The sequence below is a fragment of the Antechinus flavipes genome, chromosome 5 (assembly GCF_016432865.1).
Source record: "Antechinus flavipes isolate AdamAnt ecotype Samford, QLD, Australia chromosome 5, AdamAnt_v2, whole genome shotgun sequence".
In the NCBI taxonomy this organism is placed as follows: Eukaryota; Metazoa; Chordata; class Mammalia; order Dasyuromorphia; family Dasyuridae; genus Antechinus; species Antechinus flavipes.
In genome coordinates this window covers 102645327-102671634 of record NC_067402.1, presented here as the reverse complement: position 1 = coordinate 102671634, position 26308 = coordinate 102645327, and the positions used below count along the sequence as shown (strand labels likewise).

Genomic DNA, 26308 nt, shown 5'->3' with positions numbered 1-26308 from the left:
TTGCTGGGGCTGAAAAGATGAGAACTTTTGTGAGGAAATCACTACTCTGTTTTGTGGCAAGAGAGGAAAAATTTGCCATGTGTCCCAAACTTGAAGGTAACAGAGTTCAAATGTTCACAAGAAAGATAAATATTATCCTATAATCTAAAATTTTGTAAGGAAGGTCATTCCACGAGAGCTGGAAAACTGAGAAAGAAACCTAGGGATGCTAAGGAAATGAGCAAGAAATAAATAGGAAGGCTACTCTGCACAGAGATTTTGATATGGATGCCCAGAGAATTTATTCATTTAGATTTTTAAAACACAAATGTAAGACTGAAGACAGCAGGAAAAAAAAAAAACCTGTTATTTAAAAATAAAAAAAGAGAAAATTACCAAGTCACAGAATAATCTGAGTCTTCCATGTAAAGCTATTTCCTCATAGTGTTTGAATGCACCCGGTCATGTGTGACAAGCTCTGTTCTTCAGTCATCCAAGCTCATTATCTGCCAGCTATACCTTCCATATACTCCCCCCACCCTTCCCTCCACTTTTCATTCTCTAGAATAAAATTTTCTTTCATAATCACTTCTCTACCTACTTAGGGTTTTCTCACTTTAGAATGTAAGCTACTTGAAGGCAAGCAATGTCTCTTAAAAAAAAAAATCTGTATTTCTAACCTAAGTGCCTGAAGTATAATATACAATTAAATGTTTTTTCATTAAGGAAAGGGACCTGTATGTGCCAAAATGTTTGTGGCAGCCCTGTTTGTAGTGGCTAGAGGCTGGAAAATGAAAGGATGTCCATCAATTGGAGAATGGTTGAGTAAATTGTGGTATATGAATGTTATGGAATATTATTGTTCTGTAAGGAATGACCAGCAGGATGAATACAGAGAGGACTGGTGAGACTTACATGAACTGATGCTGAGTGAAATGAGCAGAACCAGGAGATCATTATACAACTCAACAACGATACTGTTTAAGGATGTATTCTGATGGAAGTGGATCTCTTTGATAAAGAGAGCCTTAATTGATCAAAGATGGACAGAAGCAGCTACACTCAGAGAAAGAACACTGGGAAATGAATATAAACTGCTTGCATTTTTGTTTTTCTTCCCGGGTTATTTATACCTTCTGAATTCAATTCTCCCTGTACAACAAGAAAACTGTCCGGTTCTGCACAAATATATTGTATCCAGGATATACTGTAACCTATTCAACATGTAAAGGACTGCTTGCCATCTGGGGGAAGGGGTGGAGGGAGGGAGGGGAAAAATTGGAACAGAAATGAATGCAAGGGATAATGCTGTAAAAAATTACCCTGGCATGCGTTCTATCAATAAAAAGATATTAAAATTTTAAAAAAAAATGTTTTTTCATTAAACCATGTGAGATAGAGGGCTGCTTTAAATTATTTCTAAAGGAAACTCTGAAATTCTCTAGTACTGTCTCCATAAAGGTGGAACTGCTTAGAAAGTATTTGTGTTTTTTTTTTTTTTAAAGTAGTTTCTATCCCCCTCTTCCTACCTCCTGTTTAAAGAGCAATCATTCCCTTCCAAATCCCTAGCAAATTACTTCCTTTCATTTCACTCACAGCATCATTTATTTAACACAACATCAACATCTGATGCAATAACTAATCTGGGAAAAAATTTCAAATCAATAAATTACTAACTCTGACATTAGTCCTTTATCAAAAGGAATCTTATTTTTTATATGAACAAATCACCATATACCATTTGCAGAAACATAATTTGGATGAGTGCACGACTTTCTTTTCATTTAAATCAAAAGTTACTATTAAATAAACTTGTGACATAATCCAAATTACTAAATGAGAAGATACGCCTCTCTAATATTGATATCACAATGACTTTGATCAAGCACACCATACCTGTAATAGTCATTAGAAGTGCATTAATAGTCTTATTGTTTGGAGAACCTGCAAGAAATAATGTTTCATTAATGCATTGGCTTTTAAGAATTCCATATGTCATAATTCAACAGCATTAAGACCTAGTATTCCCTGAAGTTTGCTCACCACACCCCCACAAAGTTTGTAAATTGTTAAGATCCTGCCTCTTTTTTTCTTCTCCTTTCCCACTTTCTGATTGGGAGACTTCTACCTCTTGTTGGAAGTTATAAGTAACCAAGTATAAGTAACCAAGAAGGAACTTCTCACACCTCAACATTATCTTCAAACATATATACCACACCTACTAATTACATCTCTTTTCTTTGGAAACTTCTGGCCCTTTTATTGTTTTATTGGCTGCAATGCTGACTCTCTGGGGCCTAGCCTTAAACAAAGCATGTATGCTAAAAAGAATGCTCTTTTTAAAAAAATCCACAAAGCCATGAGATGCTAGTTTCCTCCAAGACAAAAAACAAAACTACACGATGATGGTTTTTCCAGTCATTTACAATCAGTTGCAAAGGCACTATATTATCCCTAGGTAGCCTGCTTCAAGTCAAATTCCCCCAAACTGGCCTCAGATTAAAGGCTAGTACTACTTCTTCAAAGTCCAGAAAAGCACTTTTTGTGCAAGGTATACTCACGGCTATATCCAACCAGGGACCCAATTGCCAGAAGCAGACTTCCAGCAAGCACTGGCGCTCTCTTCTGTAGCATGTCAGAGATGAAGCCTTGTAAAGTTCCACCTTCAAGTACAGAAAATAGATACATTTTAGAAACATTCTCAACTTTATTCTATTGACTATTGAGTCTTCTCAAGCTAGTATGTATCTTATTCTTTTCCATCTCATCATTTAGGATCATTCACAATCTGTCCATCTAAAAATATGTTTTATGTTCTTGGAAAACTTTTCTTATAAATGACTTCTTTCACGAAAATTTCCCAGAATGTTATTTCCATGAAAACTGTGATAATGGACACTAACATCAACCCAAAAAACAAGGCCCTTTTGCTGTACTTTTAAAGCAAATACATATGCTTCTCGATTTTTATTTTTCACTCTATTTAATAAAAATCTACCAAGCAAGGAATATAAATGCAGCAATTATGACAGGGCTGTTCATAGCCCAGGGATGCATGGGAAACCAGCTGAAGTGATCCACACCCATCAAATTCAACTTTTACAAACAGCTTCAAGTTCTAGAAGCTATAAACTCATCCAATTATTTCCTCATCAGCAGGTAAGGCTGAAACACTGCTTTAAATCACAGGGAAGCAACAAAACTAATCCTTCAGCTTATGGCCTAAGAATGAGTTGGAAATAGTTGAAATGGAACAGGATACCACTCGAGGCAATGTCTTTTATGTGCTCAAAACACTTTCTGACTTTATCAATTCTAGATTTAAATTTTTTGTAAGGGGCACTCATGATCTCTTTAGTTGTATCAGTAATCACCTATTTAAAATGTTTTAATTATTATGAAGAGACCTATGCCTGTTGATTATGGACTGTTTTTAGTTGTAACTGAGTCCAGCACCTCCAGCCCATTAAAACAAGGTGCTTAAAATGAAGGCCCCGTGGAACATTCAGGAAGGTTCCCCACTGTTACTATTTTATTGTTGTTTCTCTAATCTGTAACTAGGTCATTATTTTGCCTTTTTCTGGGAAGGCTAGAAAAAAATGGCCATAATCATTCTACCTTTAATCTAAAGAAACAAAAAAATTAACTATAGTGCTCTGAAATAGCATTAGATAGGAAGGAGGAGGTTATTACACTCAAAAGAGCAATATGATTTAAAAATAATACTAACAAGCTAAGTCAAAGGAATAGTTTAATAAATAAGAGACCAAGGAACTATAAAACAAAACAAAAAACAAAACAAAAAAAAAAACCCATTGGTTGTTTTTAATTCTCCTGTTCCTTCCTAGGAGAATTTTTCTTCCTCTGAAGGATTTGACTATTTTCTGGAGGTAGAAAGATCAAGAAAACAGGGCATGCAATTAAAAAAAAAATTACATTTCATATTATTTAAATTTTTTTTCTAAAAATAGTACAAGAAATTAAAGACATTTTCTAAGCATACCTATAATTCCTCCAACATCATACCAAATGGAGAGTTTGTCAGCTTCAGCCTCTTTCCATCTAAAGTTGTTGCTCAAATAAAAGGGCAGCCAGAAGAAGAAGGAATAATTCACTAACTTCAAGCAGGCATAGGCCAGGGAATACTAGAAAAAAATATTCAACAACCAATAAAGAATAAAACACAAAAAGGCAACTTAGTAGTTTTTAACATGATGATGTTAAGGCCCAAAGTATTAGAAATTAAACACTTTTGCAAATTCTTGCTTGCCTATCTTTATCCCATTCTTCCCCGACACTCCTTATTTGCCCCAGCTTCTAGAGAAGCATGGGAATGTGATGCATCATTAGTAAAGGATATATATACAACACCTTTATTTCACATTGGCCTCCCCCACTATTTCTTTCAGCCTTCTAGAACGAATACATAGCAGTGGCTGGAGTCTTCAAGAAATGGCACATATTATCTATACTATGATTCAGAAAGATTACAACCTGCCCCTACCCCCCCCACACACAAATAGTATATACTCATATACACATAGCAAGCATGTGCAAGATAAATCTATTTATTATGGTTCTATTGTAAGAAGCAGAGTATTTTGATTTTCCTAAAAAGGTTATATAATACATATACTTGGATACTATAATTAAACAAGTCAATCATTAAAAACATTAGTTATTAAAAATACTTCTATATTAATAATTTCTTTTTTTTTTCTTTTGGCAAAGCAATTGGAGTTAAGTGACTTGCCTAGTGTCATATAACTAGTAAATGTCAAAATTTGAGACCACATTTGAACTCAGGTTTTCCTGACTCCAGCACTGGTATTCTATCCATTGTGTTATCTACATGTCCCCAGGACAGATAATTTAAGAATTACTGAACAACCTGAAAACCATGATCAAAAAGAGCCTAAATATAATATTTATGAAAATTGTTAAGAAAAACTACCCTGATATACTAGAACCAGAAGGTAAAATAGAAATGGGAAGAATCTATCAATCACCTTCAGAAAGAGATCCAAAAACAAAAACTTTCAGGAATATTACAAATTCCAGAGCTCCCAGGTTAATGAGAAAATAATCTAAGCAGGCAGAAAGAAACAATTGAAATATTGTATTCAGACTAACACAAGATTTAGCAGCTTCTACATGAATATTATTGTTCTATAAGAATTGATGTGTAGGACTGAGTTCAAAAAAGCTAGGAAAGATTTACATGTACTGATGCTGAGTGAACAGAGTAGAACCAAGAGAACATTGTACACAATAACAAGATTATATATATGATGATCAATTGTGATGAACTTGGCTCTTCCCAATAATTTTGTGATTCAAGCAATTTCAATAAACCTGGGATGGAAAATGCCATCCACAATCAGAGAGAGAACTATGGAGACTGAATATGGATCAAAGCACTACATTTTCACTTTTTGTTTGTTTATTTTTCTCATGGTTTTCTCCTTTTTGGTCAGATTTTTATTGTACAACATGACAACTATGAAAATATATTTAAAAGTACTACACATATCTGACCTATATCAGATTACTTGATGTCTTGGGGAAGGGAGAGGTAAAAGAAAGAGAAAGAAAAATTAGGACCACAAAGTCTTACAAAAACGAAATGTTGAAAACTATTTTTACATACATTTAGAAAATAAAATATTATTAAAGACAAAAAATATTTTGCATGATTGCATATGTATAATTTTTTTTTTTTAAATCAAATTGCTTGTCTTCTCAATGATAGGGAAGAGGAGGGAGGGTGTGAAAGAATTTAGAATTCAAAATTGTAAAAACAAAGATTAAAATTGCTTTTACATGTAATTGGGGAAAAACATAACAATTTCTTTAAAAAAGTCTTAGCATATTAGTTAAATAACTCTGGCTAAACAATACCTAAACACCATATATATGTATATATGGTCTGAGATTTTTATCTTCTTTCTATTTTATATCCATTATTATAGTCATATAACAATAACAGCTAATTATTATATAGCACCTTAGAGTTTGGGGAAATAATACATATTATCACATTTAATTGCCAACAATTATGCAAATTTGTGTTTAGGCACTAATTCACATTTAACCTTCTCTATGAAAATATTTGTAGCCATTGTCTGGTGAAAATAATAATAATGGAATTAATAAGTGTGGTTGAGGCCACTGCAATCTGGTCATTTGAAAATATTGCACCTATTTGGAAAGCTGCAATAACACTTTATGTTTATATTCTTATTCTAATAAGCTCAAGAACTTTATAATCTTATACTAAAATTCAAAACAAAATAACCTAGTGTGATATATAAGAAAAACATGGTATTACATTTATTCCACAGAGCCGGAAGGAACTAAAAAATAAGACAGACTAAGTGGCCTATACTAGGTCATATTGAAAAATTATTAGGCCAAGTTGGAAACATAACTAGATCTCTTATTTCCACTGCAGTATTTGAATGCATCAAGACTGAAAAACTGGCAGAAAGGATTTATTTAGTTAAGGCACTAGGAAAAGTTTTCCTAACCTACTTCTAGTACCAAAGAATGTGGGAACACTGGACTGTATCACTACCACCACCAACAAACCCCCCCTGCAATTTCTCATTTAGGTTTTAAGCAGAAAAGGCAAAAAAAACTTCCAATCTTTTTGCAATATTTGGGGTAACTAAAAAGAGAAGCACTCAAGGTGGTTTCAATGGCAAGCAGTGCTGATCTTCAGAGTAAACACAGAAGGACAGACATGAAATAGTGCTTACCAGCATAACTCCAGGAAGGCAACAAGCCTGATAAAAGCTGATTGCTTTGGGCTGATGGAGTGTACTTATTTCTTGGATTGAATAATTGTGTTCATGCTCTTCACTGTCAGTATTGTGAATTAGTGGTCTACAAGGGTCATCTTCAGAACTTTCTTCTTCCTCAATCCCTGGAAGACCTAAATGTATAAAGATAAGGCCCCAAAATACCAAGTTAAATATTGACTATATGATCTTTCTCCTTAACACACACAAATTCCATTAAACTAATTTACCATCATTTTTTTTTAAATGGAAAGTCTTAACTAAAGTAGTTAGAATGAAAAAAAGCATAACTAAGGGAATGATGTATATTAACTATACCTGTTAAAGACAACAGTAGTAGTGATAAATCCACATTATATATGTATATATAATGTATTATATAAAGAAGCCTAAAATGACAATGCAAGTTATGTTAAATATACACATTTTAAAGGATAGGATAAGTAATTGGCAAACAGATAGTCTACTAACACATGTATAATCATTTACAATCTTGGGTTTGGGGTCTTTTCATCTTGCCTGTTCATTGTTCTTATTTTCTGTTCTTGTTCCCTTGATAATATAATTCGAAAACCTTTGCTTGTCAGAATAAGATTAAATTTAGTTTCTAAAAAGACAAAACAGTTACAGGATAAGTAATGTATGCCTCACTCTGATTTCTTTGAGACTCTTGTGATTGAATAAATATTAAAACAGTCTGACATAGATGAACTATCCCTATTTCCTTAAGCTAATCCGATAATTTGTATAGTTCTTAATGTTATGATCCTAATAAAACATTCAGTTTTTTAAAGAGACCTAAATAGACAATTTATATAATGGAATATCGAGAAATCTACACCAAAGGAGTGCTTTGCTATTCCTAGGGAGCAATGAAGTAATATGATAATCTAGTTTAATTAGACTATTTTGAGGTAAACTTCATTTTCTAGTTTAGGATTTTCCTTCAGTTGACTGCTGTGGACCTGAAAAAGGGGAATGATTCAAAAGTTGGGTAAGGACACAACATGTATAAGCACAAAACTCAAACAAAAGAGGTAGCACGCCCCCTATTCCAACAATTCTAGTGGCTCCTAATTACTTCTAGGATTACATATAACAATCCTGTTTAGTGTTAGACCTTCCTAATTTGGCTCTCACTCCTCTCAATCCTTTAACACAGTACCCTTCCCTCCATATCCTCTATATTCCCACGACAATGGCCCCCTTATTGCCCTTTGCAGGACATGCCATCTCCTGACCCTGGGCCTTTTCACAGGCTATCCCTGATGTCTTGAATGCCCTCTTTGCTCATCTCCAGCTCCTGGCTTCAGTCTCAGCTAAAATCCCACCTTCTACAGGAAGCTTTCCTTTCTCCCTTATTACAATGACCTTCCTTTAGAGATTCTTTCCAATTTACCCTATTTGTAGGTATATCTCATATAGATAGCTGTCTGTATGCTACCTCCTTCATTAAACTCATTAAAGACAAGAACTTCTGTCTTTCTTTGTACCTTGAATGCCTAGCAAAATGACTGGCACAAAGCAAGTGATTAATAAATGCTTGTTGACTACCTAACTAAACCCAGTGCAATGGAAAGAGCATTGGCTTCAGTAAGGAAAAATCATTTACTTTCCTATTCCTATCTTAAGAATTTGAAAAACACAAACCAGGATCACCTTTCAATCTTTCTGTGGACCAATGTGGTCTTTGGGTTATTTCATAACCAGCAGAAGAGGTGGTGTCACAATTTTTACAGCAAAAGTGGGCCCCCCCCAAGCAGTAGACCAGATTTCACAATTTTCCCTTTCTAGGAGACTAAATACTTAAAAACTCTGCCCTGAATTTTTCCTAACAGTGAGGAGCTTTGAACAAATCAGACTACTTCTCCTTACCAATTTCTTCTGGAGATATCAAAAGCCCAAAGAAGATAACAATTCCACCAGCAAACTGTATTGATGCTGTTAACAAGAAGGCATACTAGGGAAAAGAAAAAAAGAAAAAGGCTTTTTATATATCCACTACTTATTAAGCAAATATACTTTATTCAAAAATATGCTCTAGCAAACTCAAAAAACATAAATTCCTGCCCTCAACCTTACATTATAACTGCATGAAAAAGAAACTTACATCAAAGAGAATTAATAAAAGATAGTAACACTAGATTTCAATCCAATGTCCACAAACTTGTTTTTAGAAACATTTGGTTAACTGTAGTTTCCTTTGTAATCATATATATGTGCATTTAAAAATATTATTTTGAGAAGGAGTCCAGGCTGCCTAAAGGACCCATGACACACAAAAAAAGATTAAGAATTATATACAGTGATTCTACAGAAATTTAAAAGATTGAAATATGATTGCTGGTCAAAATTAACAAGAATAGGTTTTACAAAAGATTTAGGACCCAAAGCAGAGCTCAGCTCTATAGCCCACACCTAAAATAGATAAATCAATACAAAGGCACAGAGGTAGAAATGAACACAATGAATAGGAGAATGAGACAGTGGGGAAGATAAAGCTGGATAGAAGAGTAAGTTTATATTGGGGAAAACTAGGGTATAAAGCAGACTTAAGAAAGATGGACGCTTATGACAGAATGCTAAGTAGCCCAAGAAGAAGAATCCTGGATTTAAGATTAGAGATTAAAAAGCCATTATCTGAATTTTATTTTTTTAAGGGAGAAAAGTACTGTGATGAAATTGTTTCAAAAAGTAGAATGGCAATGTAAAAGGTCTTACTTTGAATCAGATCTACAAATCCCATCATAGATAGTCAGCTCCATGAGCATGACAAAGCCACAGTTTGTTAGAATATCAAATTTTTCATCTGAAAAAAAGACTATTTGCACTAGCTACTTCAGGACTACTGTAAAGGAATCTGCAAACCTTTAAAATCTATGCAAATTATTATTATTAATTTGCAATTCTATAGGGGGAGAAAAGGTGGCTTGGGGAAAGAAAAGGCTAGAAGCCAAAACACTTATTAGGAAACCATTACAGTAACTCTGAAATAAGGTGATAAAACAAGAAATGGTGGCGCCATTCAAGATATGAATAGGTAGTTGTTTTCTAAGGAAGGAATCTAAGGTACTAATACCCATATTAAAAAATGATCCAAATCACTACTAGAGAATTGCAAAGTAAAGCAACTCTGAGATTCTATCTCACGTGCATAAGTTTGACAAAGATGACCACAAAGAAAAATGACAATTGGAGAAAGCCTGCAAAAAAACAGACACTCTAGTTGTCTGTTGATAGAGCTGGGAGGTAGACTAATAATTATGGAAAGTAAAAAATATCTAAACATTTCCAGATATTTGTTCTGCTGCAGAGTCCCATTATTCAAAAGAAATAGTATCTACTTTCATACATGTGAATAGGGTCCAACTGAGTTCAATAATCCTTTATGATGTAGCTTATCACCTCTCAGAATAAAAACCTATCTATATATTTTAAAGATCATCTTATAGGGGAGAAGAATCTGGGAAGATGGTGGAAGAGGTTAGAAAATTCCAAGCTCTCCAGATTTCCTGACAAAAACAAGACAAAAATAGAGCTTCAGGGTGAACACAGAACAGGTCTTATTTGTATCTCTAGCATTTAGAGACTGCTTAGTACATAGTAGGTGCTTAATAAATAATAAATGCTAACTGACTGATTTTCACGACCCAGAGATAACACTACTAGACCTATACCTCAAGAGATCAAGGAAAGAGAAGGGCCTGTATGTATGAAAACGTTTATTACAACTCTGAGCAATGCAGTAACAAGATCAAAAATGAAACATGCCACTCACCACAGGCCAGAGAAATCATGAAACTGAAATGCAGAATGATACACCCATTTTTTGGACATGATCAATTAGAATTTGCTTTTCCTTACTGTGTATAATAGCTAGAAGGGTTTTCATTTTCTTTCTTTTTTTGTTTATTGGAGGAGATGAAAAAGAAAGAAAATACGTGTCAAATTTTTTAAATTAGTAAATTTAATTTTTTTTAAAAAGTGCTGACATTGTGAAGAAAGAATTGGTAGATCTTTGTTATTATGTGAAAATCATGGAAAAGGAGAGGAAATCATTAAATTTGGTTCTAAAATATGGGACAAGTGATTGAAATAAGTGGCCAGGTTAAGGAGGAAGATCAATTTTTAGATATCTTGAGCTGGCAATAACAGTAGAACACCCAAGTAGAGATTTCTTAAATAAGTAATACAAGTTTAAAATGTAGATCAAGGAAGTAGATACAAAAGAGCAAAAGATCAAGGATCAGTGCTTGGAGGATATGAATTCTTAAATATAGAAAAAAGATAGTGAAAAAGAAAAATAAATTTCTCTTCCAGAGAAATTGGCATTCAGTAGTCAAGATGTTTGTTTTCTTAAACACTTAAGAGTAACCTAGTATGATGGAAAAATAATAGTCCAACAAAAAAGCTTAACATGAAGGCAGACTTGAAGACAGATTTTTCACTCCTCCTGAGAGCAGAAAGAATCATTCAATGGCAGAAATTGTGACAAGTTGATCAATTTCTAATATAAGACCTAGCTAAGTTTTAGATAGATGTCCAAATATTGCTAAATCAAATATAATCTAACTTCTCCCTGAAAGCTTCTTTGATATAAAAGCAGGAAATACCCACCTCATACCCATATTGCAAAACTGAAGACGCAAGGCATGCTCCCAAAATATTGCCTACTGAGGCACAAGCACTCCAGAGACCAAAAATGACTCCACGTCTAGGAAAGAGAGATTAGAATTAAAAGGGGGATCTTATATGATTATTAAATGTACATTAGCAAATAACAATGGCTTTCCTTACCACAAATTATAATACATTCAAATATATTCCTATAAAATTATTAATTTTACTATCTTCAAAAACAAATATAATAAAGTAGACTTCTAAAATTAATATAACTACGTAACACTTATGGATGTTAAATAACTTAAGTATTTGTTTATGGGATATTTATTAAATAAACTAAGTAGTAAAATAGCTCCTTAATGGACCAATAAATTTAGAATGTCTGTGTCAGTCTTCCCCCCTTTCCACTCAGGTGAAATACAAAGGAAATTAATAAAGTGTTTCACTTTTGTTTGAGCAATTTTTTGTGAATAGCATATCTCTAATATTTCATCCACTGGTTGGGGGTATATACTAAGTACCTTGAAGATGTTTTAGTTAGCCATAAGATATGTGATTCCTGATAGCATCTCCTAGCAGTGAAACTAAAGTGTGTCAGTATTCCTAACTTGGCTTATAAAATAAATTACACTTATTCACACTTAAAAAAAAAAAAAACCCACTAAATTTTTCCAAGAAAAAGACTACTGACAATTTTTTAAACTACCTGTAGGAAGCTGATTTGAATCACAACCAGTTAAGTACTTCATTCTATCATCACCAAAGTTATTATTCAACTAAAAGTCAATAAGATAAAGTAAGGTTTGTTCTTTTCTCAACCATAATGATAATTACAAAGCAGATATTATTTTTACCTCAGATTTCAGGTTCTAAAAATGAGTTTTCAAGATGGGAAAAATAATTAACACATTTGCTGAAAGTACACTTGGCACGTTAAACTACTATGTTCAAAAAAGCTAAAAATACAGTCTATATCAGAAAGTTATAAGAAATGTGAAAACAGTTTACATATGACAAAATCAGATGCAGAAATGTTACATTTTTTAAAAATTCCAAAATCTGAATGACTTTTACCACCTCTGGATGAAGCAAGCAATGAGAAAAATTAAATCAAGTTCCAATTTGGGTTGATCAAACTCTAGCGTACTTAGAAGATCCATAAGATAATTTAGTATGTTTACCCTAGACTAATAGGTATTAGCTTTTTATTAGGTTTAAAGAATTTTCTACTCTATTCAGATTCCAAAAATGGGCAATGTATGAAGGTGTACACATTCAACAATCTAAGTGTAAGTATCTTGTCTCTGAATATACTTCCTACCAGCAAATTAAGGTATATGATTCTACATGTACCTAAAGGTGAAAGATAAGGAAAACATGGTAGGTGAATTTTTACAAGTCTGAATAATCTATTTTATAAAATACTTTAGTAGGTAATTAAAAGGGAAGAGTGACACACCCACCCAGCTTTCCCAAACCAGTTGCCCATTACTGCAACAACACATGGCCAACCAGTGGACTGGAGCAGGCCATTCAAAATCCACAGGGAGCAGTAGAACCACTTGTTATAGAAATGAAGCCATTCTGTGAGGGTGCCAAAGCAAAATACCTTAGGAGAGAAAACAAAGACGACAGCATAATTATGACATTACCAACTATAATTTAAATGCAGCCAAAATTAAATTTCACATTTTCTATTTGGTACATCCCATATGGCTAAGCAAGACGACCATCTGTGTATCAGTACCTAATGAGGTAGCACCTGAAGGAAATGTAACCAACTCTCAAATGTTACTATATGAAGCCAGCTTCATATACACAACACAAAACACAATTTCTGAATGTAGAGAGATTCAAGTCAAAAAATGTAAAACTCAAAAATCATTTTATACTTTCATAACATTTAGATAGATTTTAGAAAAAATCATTATATTTCTTCTCTCTGCTCTTCTCTTCACGCTCTACATGAAGAAATCATATCTATATCAGTCTCCTTATGGGTTCTTTCCATCTTCCTAACTTAATCCAACCTGTTTCACATCATCCAAATGTAGTTATACACCCCCTGATTCTAATACTCATGTTCAGGAAACTGCTCAGGAAGTTCAAAGTCATCAACTAAAAAAAACCATCCTGAACAACCAACAGTCAACCTCATAAAACACCAGGGAAATATAGTATCCCCACTTAAACTTTTAATTAAAAACCCCAATTTCTTATGAAACAAATGAAAATTTAATAATAATACACATTCCATGTATGATTGAAAAACAAGCTGGGGCAGTCACATAACAAAAATGAGAAAACCAGTGAAAAACTTCAAGACTCTACTAGCATATTCCTCATTTCAAAAGAAATTGTCAACAATCATCATTCTAGATGAATCTACTGTAAAAGACATGAAAGGAAAAGACAAAAAAAGCACAGGATAGGCAAGCATTGGTGGGTTTCAATTGTAATCACTAGAGAAAAAAATTCACATACATAAAAGCACAGTTCCATCTGAATATAATCACACAATTTAATGCTGATTCACTTACAAAATAACAGAATACATCCCAAAGACTAATTTGCATACTTTACTCTTGAGTAATTTGAGGGGGAAAGAAACCCCTTAGTTTTCTTTAGATAAATTACCAAATATTCAAACAAATTCAACCTACTTGTCTATCTTTTACTCGTCAAACATTAAAACAGAGGTCCATTGTGACAATTCCCTAATAGGAAACAAGTACTAAAAAGAATAAAGTTTTTTAAGAACTGAATTTTCAAAATAAAAGAAATAAACTAAACATAAGGGCTACATTTGGAGCTTACTACATTTGCTTTAAAGATGTCTGACAATGCAGAATGATGGAGGGGATGTGGGAAAACAGGGACACTGATACATTGTTGGTGGAATTGTGAACACATCCAGCCATTCTGGAGAGCAATTTGGAACTATGCTCAAAAAGTTATCAAACTATGCATACCCTTTGATCCAGCAGTGTCTCTACTGGGCTTATATCCAAAAGAAATACTAAAGAAGAGAAAGGGACTTGCATGTGCCAAAATGTTGGTAGCAGCCCTGTTTGTAGTGGCTAGAAACTGGAAAATAAATGGATGCCCATCAATTGGAGAATGGTTGAGTAAATTGTGGTATATGAACATTATGGAATATTATTGTTCTGTAAGGAATGACCAACAGGATGAATACAGAGAGGACTAGTGAGATTTACATGAACTGATGCTAAGTGAAATGAGCAGAACCAGGAGATCATTATAGACCTCAACAACGATACTGTTTGAGGATGTATTCTGATGGAAGTGGACCTCTTCGATAGAGATCTAATTCAGTTTCAATTGATCAAGGATGGACAGAAGCAGCTACACCCAAAGAAAGAACACGGGGAAATGAATATAAACTGCTTGCATTTTTGTTTTTCTTCCTGGGTTATTTATATCTTCTGAATCCAATTCTCCCTGTGCAACAAGAAAACTGTTCGGTTCTGCACACATATACTGTATCTAGGATATACTGTAACCTATTTAACATGTAAAGGACTGCTTGCCATCTGGGGGAAGGGGTGGAGGGAGGGAGGGGAAAAATCGGAACAGATGTGAGTGCAAGGGATAATGCTGTAAAAAATTACCCTGGCATGAGTTCTGTCAATAAAAAGTTTAAAAAAAAAAAAGATGTCTGAAATTTTATTTTTTTTAGACATCCTCAATTTAAATGACAGAATAAATTTTAATCACATGAATATGCAAAGTAAAATATACTTCAAAAGGATGAGTGAATTACAAATAAACCTAGATAAGGAATATTTCTGGAAAGCCATATAATTACACTGAAACTATTTTTTTTTTTTTTTTTTTTTTTGCTGAGGCGATTGGGATTAAGTGACTTGCCCAGGGTCACAGTCACACAGCTAGGACGTGTTAAGTATCTGAGATTACATTTGAACACTTGTCTTCTGGACTTCAGGGCTGGTGCTCTATCCACTGCCCCACCTATAATTGTCATATAATTACATAAATTAGCTCAAAAGGAATTGAAAAGGATATGGCTACAGTCAAAAAAAAAAAAAAAAACCCTAAATCACACAGTCATTTGGAATGGGAGAGAAATATAGGAAGAGTGATTAAGATGCTATCTCTCTTCTATTTCCTACTTCCCAAAGGCCAGATAGAATGCTGTTCTCCCTTTTCAGAAAATGTAGCTCCTTAAAAGGAACACGCCCAAAATATTATTTATGGATTCACAGATTATGATTAATGATGACGTGCCTATTCGTTTCCTCTAAACTATAGAATAACTAATCTATTTCAACTTCCAAAACTACAATGTGGATTAAAGATAACTTTATTTAGTATTTTTAATTAGGAATGACCATAAGGAATCTTTAACCCACAATGACTAGGTTTGTCATTTAATTGTTTCAATTATGTTTAACTCTTTATGATCCCATTGGAATTTTCTTGGCAAAGATGCTTGGAGTAGTTTATTATTTCCTTCTCTATCTCTTTTACAGATGGAAAAACTGAGATAAACAGGGTTAAGTGACTTGAATAGCATAACACAACTAATAAATGTCAAATTTCAAATGTGGCCTCAAGTCATCAGGCTCTATCTACTACATCACTTAGATGACCATGAGAAAGGAAGACCTAGTTTCAAAACAAGTGTCTGCATGTGCATGCAAACACACGTGTATATATGTGTTTGTGTGTGTATAAATAACTAGAGAAGCTTATGGATCCTTTAATGTTTAAGAATTATTTGTAATTGGCTAATGAATTGTTTGCGTATAATCATCAAGTCCTTGAAAACAAAGTTCTTAAGTACTTTTAATAAGCCTTCTGGAATCCTGTTACACAATTAATTTACCTTTATAATTAGTGTGCATCAATTTGTTTTGCTAAGCAAACTTTGTATTGTCTTATCTATATGAACTATGTAGAGTAAAAACTCATTTATTCATGAGCTCAAATAAGGAACAGGAGGAAAGCAAAGACCTCTCAATCACCAAAGGAGATGGCATAAAATGTGCAGATTTCATTCACTGGAAAAAAGCAATGTCCTTACCCTGTACAAAGCCTCTTTATTCTTCCTTTATACACAATTCTGGCCAGCTAAACTAACTGGAAATCCTTCATTACAAATCTGAACCAGCAAACAACTGCCGGGAAAAGGGTGCAGAAAGGGGATAATAGGAAAGATCACTGTCAACAGACAGAATCTACAAAATCAAGAAGGAACAACTGACACCATCCATAGCAAGACTGTACCAGGGTCTGTTTCAATAAAATAGCCTCTAGGGAAAATATCTGGGACCAAGATACGTTCTTATAAAAGGATGCAGAGGGCAGAGACTGAAGACAATTTTGGTGATGATCCATCTCTCTGGAAAAGTATTTATTCAAACACCAGATTTTTCAGACTTACCACCACTGCAGAGGAGCACATGCCAAAGGACAGAACCCATCGCATATTGAACCGATCCCCAATTATACCACTGATGAAAAGGCCCTAAAAAAGGGAAATATTTATTTAGAAGCTTTGAATAAGAGCAAAACCAGGTAATAACGAGCTGCTAAGTGCTCCAGATGTAAACAGATACAGCAAATGATGCACTAAAATAACTTTAAATTCCAACTCAAGGCTAGACTGTCCAAGTCAGCTTCACAAAATTTTGGTGAACTCCAAGTTATAAGAAGGGCAATTCAGATGAATGTAAAGAACTCTAGATCACAACTAAAGCTCCTCATAAATAGAATAAGTATGTATGTCAAAGGAGAGACTGGATGACAATCTATTAGTTGTCTTGTAGAAAGGATTCCTGATCTCCCTAAGAATTTGTCTTGAACAACCTTTGAGATCTCTTTCAATTCTAAATCAACATTTTGTTCTTCCAAGAAAAGACATAGAAACTGCCCATATTAACAAAAACATTTAGAGATTACTCTACAACCTTCACCCAACATTTCCCATGACTTGACCATTTAAAGTAAAATGATGATCTCTCCTTGACATGTTAGGAGATCACATATAGGTAAAAGCAAGCCCCCCAAAAATGAAGGGAGTCATTACCCTCTATTCACATAGTGAATGGCAACACTAAATAAATGTTCAAAACAGGTTCAACAAGTACCTCTGAAAAATTTTAGGGTCCACTGAGGATTCCAACTGGCCAAGACAAGAAAAACTGCCTCGGTATACAAAAAAATTTTAGTCAAATGCTAAGAAAGAAAATGGGAAGGATAGCAACTATCATTGACAAATGGAAAACTATTCAAATCGAAAACACCAAACTTTAATGGAAGAATCATTCCCCTCTACTTCTTCCCTCAAGTTCCCCATGCTAAGAATTCTAAAACTTACCACAGCATAAGAGAAGAGAAAAATAGTGTCCAGCGTTCCTAGGAAAAGAGTTGCTTCCTCTGCATTTGGAAATAAATGGTTGCTGTTCCAAAGCTATAAGAATAATCATAAAGAACAAGAATAATCATCTAGTATACATAATACTTTAACATATTTAACATGTATTGGTCTACCTGCCATCTAAGGGAGGAGGTGTGGAGGAGGAGAAAAGTTGCAACAAAAGGTTTTGCAATTGTCAATGCTGAAAAATTACCCATGCATATATCTTGTAAATAAAAAGCTATAATAATTTTTAAAAAAATGAATAATCATCTATATAGTACTTTATATTTTACAAAGTGTTTTCACAAATGTTATCTCATTTTGTTATCACCAACCATTTTCAAAAAGATATGGAAAGAATTGTTCATATTTTACAGGTTAAAAAAAAAAAAAAGCAAAAATTAAGTGACCTGGTCAATAACAAACATTTAAGTGGACCCATTGTTTCTAATACTTGCCCATGTCATTGTCACTTACCATCATCATCATCACTATTAGCTAGCATTTACAAAGCTCTTTAAGGTTTTACCCACACAACAATCCAGGGAGATAGGTGCTATTATTACCCCATGTCCTAACCTGTTGAGATCTTTCTGCAGCCCTTTCTATTGTCCAATGTATTTGTTATCCCTCCAAGCTTGGTATCATTTACCAATCTAATAGATATGGCATCTAGCTTCTTAAGATCAGGACTTAATTTATTCTTTATATATGTACTCCTAGCTTCTTGCACAGTGCCTCAGACAAAGCAGACTTACTAAATGATGACTGATGTGAATCAATATAAAAATGTTCCACACGACAAGCCAATGAGAAAAATCAAGGCACTCCACCTGCCATTTGAAACCTCTTCTCCAACAAGGTTACAAATTGACTGTATTTAAAAATTCATTTAAAACTCATATAAGCTGGATGCTTAAGAAATTTTTCATTTACCATTTAAAAAAAATTTTCCTTTCACCTGACACTCATCCATCTCCCTAGTCTTCTGAAATAGGATTTATTTTTTTTATTTTTTTAAATTTTTATTTAATAATTACTTTATATTGACAGATGAAATAGGATTTATAAGACCTCAGTTCTTGTTCTGGTTTTGAACTTAAGGTAGTGACATGACCACAGATAACATCTCAATCTTTATATTTATGAACCTCAGTTTTCTCATTTTTAAACTGAGATGTTTGGACTAGATAATTCCTGAGATTCTTCCTAGATCTAAATTCTGTGATACTTCTGAATATTCCAGCTATAGCTATAAGTATATAAGTATAAGTAATAATCAGTATATTATTTAAAAGCTTATTTTTCATAAGTCACACTATTTTCTCCCCAATTCCATTAAGATTTCAAAAATGTTTTCTTTCAGGGGGAAAAATTAGGTCTTAGGATTTAAAAAAAGTTCTGCAAGAATTCAGTAAACCTTTTACAATCATATATATTTAACAGAATTTATTCTTAAAGTTAACAAGATTCACTAAATTAAATATCATACCAAAAGCAGACATAATTAGAAAACAGTGATTTATAGTTATGGCTTATTATTTTACAGTCCAAACTCCTACAACACTTTACTAGAAAACCTAGTTTCTGCTAAAGACAGGAAGGGGCCTATGAGCTACAGAGAAATAGACAGTTTGGCTTCAAATGCCAACTCTGCCAATGTGAAATTGACCTTAGTCAAGTCACTTCTCTGGGGCTTCAGCTGCTCTCTGTAAAAGGAGGAGCTGCCTCTTGAGTCCCGTCCAGTTCCAACTCTATAAATTTGATGAAAGGGAGAAAGAAGCCATGTCTTGCTAGGTGTAAATGAAGGCTCTTTAACCTTCAAAGATAACTGTTGGGCAACACATCACTTCCCTTTAATTACATCTTTCATTGTGATATCCCAAATGCTATGCATTCAACGTGACTATGAAATTCTTTTGAAAGAATGAAGTGCAAATGGAGAGAGTTAGAGCAAAGGCCTTATATAAAATTTCTGTAAGGCTGTGGCTTTTTTCTTTTATTTTCTATTTCTCAGAGAATGACAGATTCCTTGCAAAAGCTGCTTTCACAACAACTAGCAGCTTCTGACAAGGAGAAAGGGAGACTTGAACAGCTGGCTTTTTTGTTTGGTTTGATTTTTGGATGAAGTATTAAAACTATGCCTCAGGGAAAATGACATTTTGGGATGTTTGCCTACCAAATGAGTTAAAAAAAGAAAAAAAGACCAAAGCAAAACCATAAGAGAAGATAATAAAAGTAAGCTACAATAAGATTTACTTTAGCAAGACAACACAAGGAAGGAAGAATCCTCAATGAAGCAGAAATTGGTCTGATTGTATATGATGAATTGTTTAATGTGCAAGTCCCAGATACAATGACTAAAACATTGCTAAGTACAAGAAACATGTAAAATGTAGGTTTTGCATCTTGGTAGTATATACATATCAATACTAGGAACCTAGATTTGCAACAGAAAATATGCAGAAAAGCATAATTTTAGAAAACAATTTTACATATAAAGTGTTGGTGTGTATTCTGGAGTCCCTTTAGATAAAAATGTAGGTGTATATGTGTGTGGGTGTGTGTACTTTCCAGTTTTTTTAGACTTTACTCCCTTCTACACACTTAAAGATCCAGCTACACTGGCCTAATTGGAGCTCCTCAAACACCATCCTCCACTGCAAACTTGTATGCCATTGCAATGGCTATCCCTTATCCGTGGAATGCTGTCTCTTCACTTCCACCTTAGATTTCCCTGGATTCCTTCAAGATTCAGCTCAAAGCTCACCTTCTACATATATGTATTTGTGTATACATATATATATAAATACTCCAAGCTAGATCGAAGTGTGGACAGGCACACAAAAACAAGTATATCTCTATATACATGTAAGAGTATTTGTGACACATTTGAAAAGCCAGTTGTCTACGTAACTGTTTATTAGACTGTAAGAGCCCAATCTAGTTAAATCTGAAGATTGGGCTAGACTACAGGGTGATGCATTTTAAGGCCACAGCTCTCCTGAAGATTGGAGGTTTGTGTTTTAGAAAGGTTGAAATCTGCATTGGTGGAAGAAATGTAGCAGCAAAAACACAAATGCTTAAAGTAATTCAGTAGTAGAAAGTATTTATTTTATGTTTATTATCTGTATTTATCCTCTACTGATTCTTATTTTTCTTTAATGTTTGGCCACGTCAAAGGGAATGGAGCTTCATGGCTATAAGCTGGTAAGGATAAGCTTATACTGTGTCTGTATTTCTTATTACCATACAGAACCTGGAGATAGTGCCATAGACAAATAGCAAAGATACTTGATGATGTTTTTGGTGATTTTCTAGATATTTAATATGATGTGCAGACAGAAATTGGGGTTCAGTCATACTTTTAGATCTAAGAACATCTCTCAATTTGTATAACTAATTTCCTCTCTCTTCCAAAATTTGAATGGAGCAGATTAAGAGGCTAAACTTGTAGACATCTAAGAAAGCAAAAGCACAAGTGAGAGATAACTTTATATATCTATATTTGACCCATTTAGGTATCTCTTTTCTGACAAACCTTGGAGAAAGAAAAATAAAGTAGAGGAAGTACCATCAGTTCTATCTTAGGGCAAGTAAATGAATGGTTACCAATTCCTTCATGGAGCTACAAGTATTTAATTTATTCACAATTTGTTAAGATGAGAGAGTTACTGACCTGGAATCACGATAGATTTCAAGAAAGGAATTTGTGAACTTAAAAGGAACAAAAACTCACAATATTTAATCATAACCAAGTTTCTTTTGTAATTCCATATAATTTAAAAACATCCTCTTTTGAGGAGTTCAACAGTTGCCAAGGATATGTCCATGACACAAACAAGTTAAGAACTCTGATTCAAACTTCTGGAATTAGTCTCTCTCTAAAAAATATGATTTTCTGTCTTAATAGTATTCAAAGGAAAAATGTCTGGAGTATAATCTGACTAAATGTTCAACAGGAGTTAACTGTGATATCATTTCTTTAAAAAAAAAAAAAAAACCCTACCCATTAAATGGAGTATAATCCTTCATGGGAAAAGGTGGACATTCAATCAAATAGAAGATTTCCAAGCATTCATGATGAAAAGACCAGAGCTGAATAGAAAATCAGGAGTGAGGAGAAGTATAAGGAGGTAATCAGGAAAGGGAAATCATAAGGGACTTAATAAGGTTTATCTGTTTATATTCTCACATGGGAAGATAACTCATAAGAACTTTCTCATTACTATGGCAGTTAGAAGGAAAAAAAATCTTCATATATGTGTGTGTGTGTGTGTGTATATATATATAGAGAGAGAGAGAGAGCGAGCGAGCAAACACGCACAAACACACAGAGGGCACAAGTATGAGTTGAATAGGAAGGGATAATGTAGAAGGCCAGGAGTTAAGTCCTTAAAACAGTCAGAGTCTGGTCCAGGTTTTACTTGAGATCAACTCTCTGTTAGGGATATTTCAAACTCTGGCTCACCACTGTTTCCAATAAATTTTATTTCCAATAAAATAAATTGTAGAGACAGACCTGTTAAAAACTTGATAGAGGGGGCAGCTAGGTGGTGCATATTTGCATGCTATATCTCCCATTAGATGGTTAGCTTTTTGAGAACAGGGATTTCTTTTGTTTTTTTGTATGCTGGTGTTAATCAGGATAATCACTGTGCCTGGCCCTTAGTGGGTGCGTAATATGTTTCTTGAATTGAAAATAATAAAATTGGAGCAGCTAGTTTAGAGCACCAGCCAGGAGGACTTGAGTTCAAATCTGGCCTCAGACACTTAACAATTTCTAGCTGTGTGACCCTGCAAGTCACTTAACCCCAATTGCCTCAGCAAAAGAAAAAAACAACAATAACAACTGCAACTGGAACAAAAGCATTCTCTACTACACAATAAATCAAAGATATTCTTGGTAAATTTAGGATGGAATGAATCAAAGACATACTTGAGGTAAATATATTAGTACAATAATTTCTGCTATGTAGCGACAAATGTCACAACTGTTTATAATTCTGTTGATGTTGCTGAACACCACAACCGTGCTATTTGCAATTCTGTGGATAGGCTTTCTTAGTTAAGGCGGACACAGGAATGTCAAAGTTTGGATTGTGTACTGACTTTGAAAAGCAAAGGATGCCAGTGACAATCAAACTGGAAAGTATAAAATATTGACACTCAGATTAATAAAATGATGACTGCACAGCATATCTTCTGCCTGGTCCTCAGTTATTCATTCATATTCTTAGTTTTTCACTAGAATTGGACTCAGCAGGATAATAACCAAAAAATAAATAAAATCAAGGAGTAATAGAGGAAAGGGAGAGTTGGAATGGTATAGATTATCTGCCATAAAAGTAACAAGAAAAAAGTTTTTACAATGGAAAAGGGAGGGAAGGATCATCATAATTGGTTCAAAGAGGAAATAACATACACACAATATGGGCATAAAAATACATCTTACTCTACAGAAAAGTAGAAAAAGAAGGCATTATAAGAAGCACGGGGAAGGTAAGTATGAATATTTTGGGGGAGGGGCTGGTCAGGAGCAAAACACTTTTGAGGAGGGACAGGTGAAAGGGAAGAAAAAATAGAATAAACAAGGGGAAAATACAGTTAGCAATAATAATTATGAAAAGAATCAAGTTTCTTTCCTAAAGACCTCATTTTTCAAATGTACAGAGCATTGAGTTAAATTTATTAAAAAAAAATACATATATATGCATGTATGTATATAAAAGAACCATTCCTCAATTGATAAATGATCAAAAGGCATGATCTATGCCCAGTTATAAAATTTGTGCATATCCTTTGATCTAACAATACCACTACTAGGCATGAATCCCAAAAGAGATTTCTTTAAAAAAAAAAAAAAACCTACATGATAAAAATATTTTTAGCAGCTTTTTGCCCATCAACAGGGAATTGGCTAAATAAATTATGATATGGGATTATAAAGGAAAAATATGGTTTTGTAAGAAATAATGAACAGGATACTATCAGAAATACCTGGAAAATGCTCCATGAACTCAAGCAAATTGAAATGTACAGAGTAATTTATACAGAAATAGCAAAGTTATGGGATTATCAGCTATAAATTTACTTTGCTATTCTCAGTAATATAAGATTACTCTGAGAGAATGATGATGAAAAATACTATCCATACACAGAGAAAGAACTGATTGTGTCTGAATACAAATTAAAACATACTTTTTTTTTGATGAGGGTTTTTTTTTTTTGGGGGGGGGGAGAGATCTATGTTTTCTTTTGCATCTTTTATGGAAAAGTTTTACACAACTTCACAAGGGCCTTCGGGGGAGGGGGGGAGGCATGGGGAGAAGGGGGAGAATTTAGAACTCAAAATTTAAAAAAAAAAAGTGTAAAAAAATTGTTTCACATGTAACTGGGAAAAATTAAAAATATTTAAAATTAATGCTTTTGTGGTAATGGAACTAGCAATGTCCAGGAAGGAAGCAGTCTCACTTTTACTTTGCACTAACTGGACCACACCTGAAATAGCATATTCAGTTCTGGATATTATGAAGAAAGACCCTGACCAAAGGAGCATGTGATGAATCCCATGAATCAGAATCCCAGAAGTTTAGACTTAGAGGGGACCTAACCAACCATCTAGTCTACTGAGGGTGCCTAACTTAGGAAAGAAAAAGATAAAAGATAAGAAAAAATAAAAATAACTATCAAAAGAGAGCAAGCTATAGGATCAAAGCTGTCATCAAAATATTTAAAGATATGAAACACAAAATTAGAAGAAGACATTCTGTGCATGGAAAAAAACTTCATGAAAGAGGCAGAAGTTGCTTTTTACTCCTTGATGGATGAGCAGGAACTGAACAGATAAAGAAGAGACAATTTCCAAGAGAGGAAACCATTAGGGGCATGTGCTCAAAGGAATAAATAAGCATTACATAGACAGAATAGTCTGGTTCAAGTCATTTTTTTAGAGCACTGAAATTAATCTGTTCTTTAAGGTGGGACCAGATTAAAAGTCTTAAAAGAAAAAGTTTATGATAGGTAAAAAAGAGCCAAACAAGGATTCTGAACAGGAAAATTATGGTATAAACAACATCAAAGGAAATGGAGACACAGAGATATAGTTCACTGAGATACATCATTCTCCTTACCTCAACAGGCTCCAGTTTCACAGCAGTTTTGTTTAAGTATGTTGGAGTCCATTGGCTAGAAATGCTGACCTTCACATTACTAAAGGTTTTTCTTGAAGCATGAAGAAGTGAATAACTACAGAATAAAGAAAATAGAGGTAAATAACAGGGAGAAAAGAAACAGCAAACAATAAAATCATGTAGTTATGCCCATCTAGTTCTGTTTTACTCTAAAGTTTTCATGTAAGGTTTTCTCTCTATGGAGAGAAATAGCTTTACCTTAGAACAAGTTTGGCTAAGCAACATGGCAAATAAATAGTCTACTGTGTATTTTCTACTATTAGCCAATATTGACACACATACTTCCAGACTGGTTCCAGTTTTAAACTAATGCCTTCCCATAATTATATTCTTATTTTGCATTTAGTCAAATGGAATTAGTTAATGAAATTTAATTTCACACAAATGAAATTATGACTTCTATGCTTTAGAAATGGGTACCAAAATGGCTGAATTTCTGACATTCAGGCAACATAACTTTGACACTATTAGTTCAATTAATCAACAATTATTTGTTAAATGACTACCACATCCCAGGTTCATAAGAAATAAATATAAAAAATGTAACACCCTACTTGCAAAGAAAAAAAATACATGTAAAATGTAAAGCAAGAGACATACATATATACAGCATAAAAAAAATCAATAAACAGTAATTAAATAAAAGGTAGTTTAAGAAGGGTACTAGCAGTTGGAGGAGACAGGGAGAAGTGGTCAGAAAAAGCTTCAGGGACAAGACGGTTCTTGAATTGCATCTTTAAAGGAAAAGGAGGTAGGACATTTTAGGTATAGACTCAGTCAGTACAAAGACAAGGGAATAGGGTATTTTATGTGAGGCAGAACAGAAATAAGGGACAAGTGATCTGTTGGTATAAATCCCCTTAAAGCTACACAACACTAATAGGAGTCTTTCAGTTACAGTCACTGGCCCTCTTACAGACTTCTCACTGGCAATCTCTAGAACATTACCTTAAGAGGAATCCTTGAAAAGATTCGCTCAGTAGCAGCTACCAAAACACTAGAAACAACAAGAATTAAATAAATGAACTCTTCCAGTTTCCACTATTTGAAAACCCTATTCCTAAATACCTGATTCTTATAAGCAAATAGAAGCAGCTCTCAGATGCAAGACTTGGGGACCAATGCACTGGGCAGATCCAATTTGATTCAATTTAAATTTTTTTGTATACCTACTTTGTACAAAGTACTATGCTGGCAGATACAAAGTTTAAATATAATCAGATCTCTACCTTCATGAAATTTATAAATTCAGGACTAAGAAAGACTACAAACAATTATGATACAAAATAACATAATAATACTTA

At 33.8% G+C, this 26308-nt stretch overlaps 1 protein-coding gene across 2 annotated transcripts in view; it reads right to left on the bottom strand.

Moving 5' to 3' along the window:
* The window catches only part of SLC37A3 (solute carrier family 37 member 3), a 74775-nt gene that overhangs the window by 40992 nt on the left and 7475 nt on the right, over window positions 1-26308 (bottom strand). For both annotated transcript variants that reach the window (XM_051963540.1, XM_051963539.1), the window contains exons 3-12: window positions 24945-25059; window positions 17770-17862; window positions 16834-16917; window positions 12869-13014; window positions 11400-11496; window positions 8658-8742; window positions 6741-6916; window positions 3983-4124; window positions 2541-2642; window positions 1876-1923 (exon numbers count right to left, since the gene is read on the bottom strand). In XM_051963540.1, the coding sequence (XP_051819500.1) occupies window positions 1876-1923; window positions 2541-2642; window positions 3983-4124; window positions 6741-6916; window positions 8658-8742; window positions 11400-11496; window positions 12869-13014; window positions 16834-16917; window positions 17770-17862; window positions 24945-25059 (1088 nt within the window). The remainder of the gene's footprint in view (window positions 1-1875; window positions 1924-2540; window positions 2643-3982; window positions 4125-6740; window positions 6917-8657; window positions 8743-11399; window positions 11497-12868; window positions 13015-16833; window positions 16918-17769; window positions 17863-24944; window positions 25060-26308) is intronic.